Source organism: Salmo trutta, chromosome 7 (assembly GCF_901001165.1).
Source record: "Salmo trutta chromosome 7, fSalTru1.1, whole genome shotgun sequence".
NCBI classification, from domain to species: domain Eukaryota; kingdom Metazoa; phylum Chordata; class Actinopteri; order Salmoniformes; family Salmonidae; genus Salmo; species Salmo trutta.
In genome coordinates this window covers 39,075,580-39,084,946 of record NC_042963.1, presented here as the reverse complement: position 1 = coordinate 39,084,946, position 9,367 = coordinate 39,075,580, and the positions used below count along the sequence as shown (strand labels likewise).

Here is a 9,367-nt window from a genome sequence, read left to right as displayed (position 1 = left end):
AAGTCTGTGGGAATTCATCTTCAACAGCTCTGAGAAACCGACAAGGAAGACAGTGGTGTGGGTAAGCACAGGGTGTTTGATGGGAATTCATCCCTTTTATTCCCCATAACAATGGTTACCTGTAACTATGGCGGGTTGTCTCTTTGCAGGAGCAGTATGACTTCCAGTAGACACCTCAGAAGGTGTTCCATTCTCTAGCATTCCATTTGCTTTCCTTTACCTACAGTACTCCTATTGTAATCTTCATGTAGTTGGATCTGTGTGTTCCAGGTGCTGTGTATAGAGTTGCTGGTGGAGGTGGGAACAGCAGTCCTTACCATCGTCATCGTGCCGTTCTTCGACATCATGACCAACATTAAGATGTTGAACAGTGTTGTCTTCCTGTCCTCAGTCCTCCAGGTGGGTGCCCAGTATGTTGCCAGAGAGCAGAATAGATTCACAATTCCCTCCATCCTCTCTATCGGCCTCATTCTGATAGGCTTCCTGCTCTTCGCCCTGAGTTACCTGCTGGGAGAACAGCACAGAGATGGACCTTTGGGTTGGCATGGCCATCACTGGGACCCACTTTGTCTCTGTGAACTGGTGGGAGAACTACAGCAGCCTCTATAGAAGCGCCTTCCTGTACAGTATCCTGAGGACATTGGGAGATCCAGGAATGTGGTATGTATTCTGTCCAGCCTGGTCCGACTCCTGGTCACTTCGGCTGTGGTGGGGGGCGTACGTCCCTCTGTTAGGGGGTGGGTTTGATGCTGGGCACATCTGGTTCCTCCAGACCCAGTGCACTGAGAGGACCCAGGACCTGTTTGTATGGAAGATCCACAAGGGGGCCTTTCTGGAACAGTCCATGCTGCTCAACATACGTTTTGAGATTCAGAAGGACAGAAAGCAAAAAAGGTAGGATTTGTCCAGTTTCTGTGAAGTGTGAGAAAGTGTATGTATGTGTGGTGTGTGTGTGGTGTGTGTTTATACTACTGTATTTCCTTCACCACTAGGGAAACAGATCCAGCTACAGAGACCTGTGATGAGATTATGAAAATAATAATCCACATTTTCAGGTAAAGTCTGAAAGCAATCATTCTTTCCCACTAATGATAGAATGATGAATGATCTCTTTCTTTAATAGGCTGGACAAATACAGGCCAAAGAATAACCCCACCAATGATGTGAGCTTTGAGTCCCACTATCATGACTCAGGATGAGACCCAGATGGCAAATGGTTCAAGTCTCAGAGATTTATTGAATATACGGTGGCAGGCAAAAGGCAGGTTGAGGGCAGGCAGAGGTTCATAATCCAAGGCAGAGTCAATCAGGGACAGAATGGCAGGTGGGCTCAGGGTCAGGACAGGCAGAAAGGTCAAAACCGGGAAGACTAGAAAACAAAACTTCAACGCAGGAGAAACGGAAACACGCTGGTAAGACCTAACAAAACAAGACGAACTGGAAAAAGACAAACAGAAAACGCAGGTATAAATACACAGGGGAAAATGGGGAAAAATAGGGGACACCTGGTGGGGGGAGGAGACAAGCACAAGACAGGTGAAACAGATCAGGGTGTGACACCCACATTTACTTCAATGACACCTTTAATGAAATACACCCTCTCCCCCGTTTTATATAGATGACGTTGAACTATTTCATCTGCACTGCCATGTGGCTGGTGGCAACATTCTGCCATTAGGTCTTTGGAACCTCGGTCTACATCAGAATCCCAAATCTCCATCTCAATTTTTCCCAGACTGGGACCCATATCTACCTGGATCCTATGGGACTGATGGTTTGGTTGAGCTTTACATCCTTGCTACTGGTGTAGTTCTTTGCCAGGGTGTATCACAGGTGATTTTGTTTTGAATCTGTCGTTAGTTTTCATCCAATTCTAAACCCTCAAATGCAAAATACTCTCCGTTGTACACAGTGATTTAACTTAAATTTAACACTGTGATTTAAATCTGAAATCCTTGGTTGCTACATCCATTTTTGGACATATAAATGACTGATTCTTGAGGAATATAACTTAGAAATGCCTCATGAGTTTATTTCAACTGTTGTACCCCATCAGAACCCAAAATACAAGCTTGTTTTATGTTTGTAAACAAAGTAAATGTAAACAAAACATGGTTAAAACTATCATTTGGATATCATGGTCAGTTTTTACATCCATAGCTCTGTCTATGAATTTGAGAGTGATACAATTTCTCCATGCCCATCCCTCAGCTTTTTACCAAAACACAGTTGAGGTGACCGCTTTGTTATTGTTTCAAAGTATTCTAGCTTTAATAGCGTGAACTTTTAATCACATTACCGGTACGTCCCATTTTCCCATTCTGTTGTTCAATTTGTTTTATTTTATTATTATTTTATCTACCCTCGGATCCATTTTGTGGCGTTTGTGGACACAGAATCCAAGACTAGGATAAGACTTGTGAAACACTCATAGCAGGATTCAGTCGATGAGAAGCAGGTAAATGTAATAAGTAAGTAAATATTTTTTGGGATCATCTTGTTGACTTTTAAGTCATAAGTCAGAAAGTCATCAAAATCATTGTATAAATCATATCATAGCAATATCATTCTTGATATGTAGTTGTGTGTCTTTATCCTCTAACTCTGAACGCTTCAAAGATTACGCTCATAGAAGAGACAAACAGGGTCAGGTTTCTGTGCATTCAGAATCCGGTTGCATGGCTCAGTAGCAGTGACTGTGTGAGGTTTAAATGAGTGTCTGATATTGGAGAATCCACTGCTAGTTGGTGATGGATAATGGTGGCTGAGCTGAAAGCATTGGGTCTCTCACAGGATAGGGTGCAAGCTGCAGCCAAAGATAGACTCCAGTGGCAGAAGATTTTTGCAGCCTTATGTCCACACTTGAGATGAGGAGGACAGAGTAAATACTGCTTGTTGAATTCAGAACAAACATTGACTGCATGTTGTATGTCAAGCAAAGTTAGAAAGTGCTTTGCTAAAGTCTATGAGGCTTCAAGGAGTGCCTGTTCAAATTGAGCAAACTGCACATGAAGTCAACTACTCAGGATCAGCAATGTTACACTCTTTAGAACACATATCTGAGTATGAAGTAAGCTATGTTAACTACCTACTACCTGTGGTATTTATTGTATTTACCTCTGAATCACTGTATTGACAATTGTTTATGTCATGCAGATGTGCTATTTATAAAATGGATAGCGATATCTCATCTCAATTCTTACATCAAATCTGAACAATGTTTTTGTTTGAGCTCAGGAAAGAAATCTCAGAAATTTGAGAAAGGCTTGAGAATCGCTAACACTGGTTGAGAATGTTGAGTTCCTGATAATCTTGTAAATTGACCTTTAACAATATTCTTTCACTATGCATTCAGAATAGATCAAACATTCATAACTACATCACATTAAGTTTATCTAACTCCATACAGTCAGTCAGGCAAACTATACAGTATTTACACAGTAGTCTCTACTCAGTGCAATCACTACAGAAGTTAAAGTATTAAATGGTTTTATGAGTTGTTCTGAGACTTGCATAAACATCTGCTCAGTAAGGATATATAATTATGTTACTAAAAAAGTCTGTATATATAAAGATTACATAGGAAAGCTCTACTTATTATAACTCATAGCCTTTGGTGAATAAGAAAAAAAAGTCAATGAGATTCATGAGGTATCCAAGGAATCCTGATGGTCCAGCATCATACTAACATATTGCCTCTAACTTTGGTTTGAAACACAGCCAAACACAAAACATAACATTTTCCATCGTTTTACAGAAAATGTGCTTATAATAAGAAACATTACATGATTATGTGTGATAATGTCATAAGCTTGTCGATGTATGAACAACAAAACATTACTCACAACACCATCTTGTGGAATGATATAATACTTCAAAGGAAATGGCTATTTAATCAATAGAAGAGCAAACAAATGTGTATCTGTGTATAAGATATGTACATCTTTTCCCCATTTTTCAGCGGTTGCTGCTGTTGTTGTTCAATCCACACCCAGAAAGTGACTGCAGCGGTTCTACACAAAGCCTATAAAGCATTCACACTTTCACAACTTTGGTTTTGTAACCATAGCACCATGTACATTTGAAGGAGGGTCCAGTGTGTTTTGAAGAACTCAGAGCCCTCAGACGTGAGTTCTGTCCGAGTCCTAGTCCTGGCTGGCTGTGGTGGTGGGCTCAGCGTCTGGGTAGACCAGGAAGCCTGAGAAGGTGGTGTAGCGTCCCTGGTTGCTGTAGACGGCATAGCGCTCATCCTGCTGGCTGTAGAGCCACACAGTGTCCCCTCTACGCAGCGGCAGCAGCAGACTCTGGCTCTGCATCTCCCTCCTTCTGGACATGTCCTCATCGAACACCATGGCCTGCACCTCGCCGTGGCCCGTCATCAGCTTGACCGACACTGCCCTGTGCGGATGCTTCCCCACAGTGAAGGCAAAGTAGTAGGCCCCAGGGTAGCGGCAGGTGAAGCGGCCAGACGTCTTGTTGAAGTGCGCTCCGATGTTGACGTACTCCACGTCGAAGGTCAGAGGCTCCTTCTCTTGGTGCCCGCCACCATTCTCCCCCAGGACCGGGGATGTCCTGGCCACGGAAAAGGCAGAGCGAGGCTCTTCAGGGGCCTTAGCACTACTGCTCAAGCCATGCCTGTGGTCTCCAGGAGGAAGGCAGTTGGGGTTGGGGTAGGGGTAAGGCTGCCCTGGCAGGGATAGGTGGTTGTTGAGATAGCCAGGTGCGGGGATGTCGGGGTACACCAGGTAACCGGTGAAGGTAATGTAAGGGCCAGCGGTGCTGTAGAGAGCATGCTGAGGACTGTCCTGCAGCATCAGCCACACTGTGTCCATGGCCCTCAGGCTGATCATGACACTTTGACTCTGGACCTTCCTCCCTTTCTTTTTGTAGTCATCGTAGGCCATAGCCTGCACCTCCTGCCCATTCTTCACCAGTATGACAGATAGCATCTTCTTGGGATATTTCCCCACTGTGAAAGAGAAGTAATAAGCCCCAGGGATTCTGCAGCGGAAGTGGCCGGTGTCTGGGTTGAAGTCACTTCCTGCGTTGACCAGGAGCCTGTTGAAGGTCACAGCCTTCTGGGTGCCTCCTAGGATGCTATTGGTCCGTGTGGCCGAGAAGGAGGAGCGGAGGCCCATCGTCACAGGAGCCACATGGAGGGGTGTGACCGACCCCAGGAAGCTGAGTATGCCCAGTAAACAAGCCAGGTGCCAAGGACTGCTCCATGATGTCCGTTCAACTTGGAGAGATAAACAACAATGAGTAAAAATACTTCCTTTTCCTTCAAAAACAATTTACAACAGTTACATTTATCAGCCAGTCTGGCTATTCTATTCTATTTTATTTTTGCTTCAACCAGCTGTTTCATTGTAACAATGTAGCATTTTTGTTGTTGCTTGGAAACATCAAGCCACAGGTTTCTTCTTTGGCAGTCCACCTTATTAACTCCATACTTTTCAAGTTTTTGAAAATATAGATTATTTGTGGATTGTAAAATGTTGTACCTTATACAGTCAAATTGGGCAAAATAGTTTCATTCCTGCACAGCATTTCACACTTTCACAATGTAAACCTTTTTTAAAATTATTATTCTGTTAAAAAAGGCAAGATTACAAGCTAAGATTGCGCAATGTGTCATTGTGTGATGGGCCGGCTGAAATACTATATGAGTGGGTTAGGAAGTCTGGTTGAGCCCTGTCAGGACAGATCCTGCTCATCAAATCAGATGCCCTGTGGAAGCAACAGCTCCTCTAATTCAGCTGGTATTGTCTGTTCTCTCTGTGCACTGAGAAAACGGACTAGATTAGACCCTGGTTCATCTGTTCCTGTGTGTCTGGACAATGGAACATTTGGGATGGGGAACAACGTGGGGCAGGGCATCATGGGTAGTGTGGGTTAGGGACATTTTTTGTTGTTGTATAAAGCCTTATGACATGGTGGACAATTGGCGGACGAAAGATCACAGTGAGACCATGGGAGGGATATGTTGTGGGTCAATTGTGGGAATGAGGTTGTTTTCAGGACAACAATCCTCAATACTTTATCATTATGTTATACATGTATAGATTTTTGAATCTTGATTAGACTGTTATAAAAGGCACTGTGGAAATGTTGAAGTAAGTTGTCATTTCAGGGCCTAAGCAAATGTTTCAGCAGATTCCTATTGTTACTTGATGTTCTCTGTCTGTGTTATTTCTAACCTGTTATTTCTAGCTCTGGTAGACACATATTGCATGGTTGAAAGGGTGGGGATCTCCCATCCCAGAATAGTTATGGCTTCACTCTTTTCTGGAGCATTTGACGTCCTCTAAGAAATGTCATTATTACTCATCAAATGGGTTTGAGCAAACTGAGTATGAGAAAATAAACAGTATATCACTCAATGAACAATTCATTAATTTTAAAATAGATTTTGCTTATGTAAAACATTTGATCACATTTTTTAAATTTAAATGACTAAAGCTCCAACAAATCCAGATGGCCGAACCATATTCTATACTGCACTAAACGTATGGAAAATCTGCACCTAGTAAAGAAAATATACAGTACATTACCACCAGTAATTACAGTCTTATAACCTGAGGTTTTAAACCTGGTTACTTCCATATGTCTACCATTATTGCCTGTAATGTTCATTCATAATCACTGTAATGATACACTACATTAGCAAAAGTATGTGGACACCTGCTCGTCGAACATCTCATTCCAAATTCATGGGCATTAATATGGAGTAGGCCCCCTCTTTGCTGCTATAACAGCCTCCCCTCTTCTGGGAAGGCTTTCCACTAGATGTTGGAACATCGCTGTGGTGACTTACTTCCATTCAGCCACAAGAGCATTAGTGAGGTAGGGCACTGATGTTGGGCGATTAGGTCTGACTCGCAGTCGGCGTTCCAATTCATCCCAAAGGTATTCGATGGGGTTGAGGTCAGGGCTCTGTGCAGGCCACTCAAGTTCTTCCACACCGATCTCAACAAACCATTTCTGTATGGACCTTGCTTTGTGCACTGAGGCATTGGCATACTGAAACAGGAAAGGGCCTCCCCCAAACTGTTGCCACAAAGTTGGAAGCACAGAATCACCTAGAATGTCACAGTATGCTGTAGCGTTAAGAATTCCCTTCACTGGAACTAAGGGGCCGAGCCCGAACCATGAAAAACAGCCCCAGACCATTATTCCTCCTACACCAAACTTTACAGTTTGCACTATACATTGGTGCAGGTAGCATTCTCCTGGCATCTGCTAAACCCAGATTTGTCCGTTGGACTGCCAGATGGTGAAGCATGATTCATCACTCCAGAGAATGCGTTTTCATTGCTTCAGAGTCCAATGTCGGTGAGCTTTACACTACTCCAGCCAACGCTTGGCATTGCGCATTGTGATCTTAGGCTTCTGTGCGGCTACCCGGCCATGGAAACCCATTTCATGAAGGCCCCGACGAACAGTTCTTGTGCTGACGTTGCTTCCAGAGGCAGTTTGGAACTGGGTAGTGAATGTTGCAACAGCCCTACATGCTTCAGCACTCGGCAATCCCATTCTGTGAGCTTGTGTGGCCTACCACTTCATGGCTGAACCATTGTTGTTTCTACACGTTTCCACTTCACAATAACAGCACTTACAGAAATTTGACTGACTTGTTGGAAAGTTGGCATCCTATGACGGTGCCACTTGAAAGTCACTGAGCTCTTCAGTAAGGCCATTCTATTGCCAATGTTTGTCTATGAAGGTTGCATGGCTGCATGCTCGATTTTATACACCTGTCAGCAACCGGTGTGGCTGAAATAGCCAAATGTACTAATTTGAAGGGGTGTCCACATACTTTTGTTTATATAGTATATACATTAGCACTGAAATCTGTGTGTTTCAATAAGTTGAACTCTGTGAAACCTATACTGAAAGAACAGAACAGTTGACAAGAGAGGCAATTTTTATCAAGTGCCAAAACTCAAACTGAAAATGTAGATATTTATTTTTACTTCAAGAGAATATTCAAAAGTCAAACTATGTTCTTCTATTTAGTGATGTGGAAACATTTTGCCCCAGAACATATTTTAAGATATGACAATTACAAAGAAATCAGTGTCGAGATCAAATAAGATTACAAGTCAATCAAACAGTAAACTCTTAGAAATGATTTGAATGAGGTCAGGTTTTGTTATGATTCGTACAGAAATACAGCAGCAACAATCCCATAGCTCTTACATCTCTCAAGCCATCTCACAAAATCATGTAACTTCTGTATTGGAACCTTTATATATACAGTCTATGTAATTGACATGACAGCTAATGACAGAGAAATACAAACAATACAAGTTTGGGTCCTACCTGTTCTCGTGTTCTGGTACAGAGTGTTCATGTCTGTAGTCAGCTGGTCACCTTCTCTCTCGTTAGCCTTTCCCCAAAGTCCCTACCACTGTGCTGCTTAGCTAATGTCCACCCCCCTAGCCTCACCGTCAACCCATTGGGCAATGGTATATGTCCATTGGGATGAGTCAAGAGGTGGAGCTCCATGGGTCCCATTTTACACTGCTGACCCCTGCATCCTGGTCTGGGTGTTTATCATTGAAGGGAGGAAATACACAGGTTTGTTTAGTCTCATAACAGAACAGAACATCTAGTCAACATTGTGTTGAGTTTATAATCCTTAAAAACAACCATGATACTGGTTTTAAATTGTAGAGCACCATGTGCACAATAAAGTGGTCATAGGCCTACCTTTTGTAAGTAAAAAATAAAAGCGTATAGTCCTTTCAATTGGCCCCTCAGCAAGAAATGACTTACACTTTGAAATTGATCCAAAAGGGACAGGGTGCCTGTGTGATGGAGCTTAAGCCTACCATGTCTATTTCACAGCAACAGTAGGACTAACATGAAACAAAATGAATCACAGATGTTTTAACAAGCATCACTGACTTTATCTCATTCATGTCCATAACGGAAATGTATCATTTATGTTGGCACACATGTTGTCTGAGCTTACTGATGGACAAATCTGAAGCTGTCACGCCCTGACCTGAGAGAGTCGTTTTTCTCTGTTTGGTTAGGTCAGGGTGTGACATGGGGTGGGCATTCTATGTGTTGTATGTCTATGTTGTTTTTCTTTATTGGCTGAGTATGGTTTCCAATCAGAGGCAGCTGTCATTCGTTGTCTCTGATTGGGAATCATACTTAGGCAGCCTTTTCCCCACCTGTGTTTGTGGGTTATTATTATGTCTGTGTGTATACGCCACAGTTGCGTTTCTTGCTGTTTACCTGTTTATTGTTTTGGTTTGGTTTTCTTCAAATAAAGATGTGGAATTACCGGCACGCTGCGCCTTGGCTCATATATGACAGGGAATTTGAAGATAGAGAACGTGACAGAAGCCAT

At 42.8% G+C, this 9,367-nt stretch overlaps 1 protein-coding gene across 1 annotated transcript; it reads right to left on the bottom strand.

Moving 5' to 3' along the window:
- Nucleotides 1-3,080: 3,080 nt before the first annotated feature.
- Nucleotides 3,081-8,676, bottom strand: LOC115197370 (complement C1q tumor necrosis factor-related protein 4-like). The gene is made up of 2 exons (XM_029758801.1): nucleotides 8,326-8,676; nucleotides 3,081-5,239 (listed from the first exon to the last, which is right to left on the bottom strand). Exons 1-2 carry the CDS (start codon nucleotides 8,354-8,356, stop codon nucleotides 4,146-4,148), a joined length of 1,125 nt encoding a protein of 374 aa, XP_029614661.1. The 5' UTR covers nucleotides 8,357-8,676; the 3' UTR covers nucleotides 3,081-4,145.
- Nucleotides 8,677-9,367: the final 691 nt, after the last annotated feature.

What these genes read in the sequence shown, in the direction of transcription:
- LOC115197370 (XM_029758801.1), bottom strand. Translation starts at nt 8,356, where the DNA reads ATGAACACTCTGTACCAGAACACGAGAACAG. An exon ending in GTACCAGAACACGAGAACAG is followed by an intron (nt 5,240 to 8,325) that starts GTAGGACCCAAA and finishes TATCTCTCCAAG; the next exon opens with TTGAACGGACATCATGGAGC.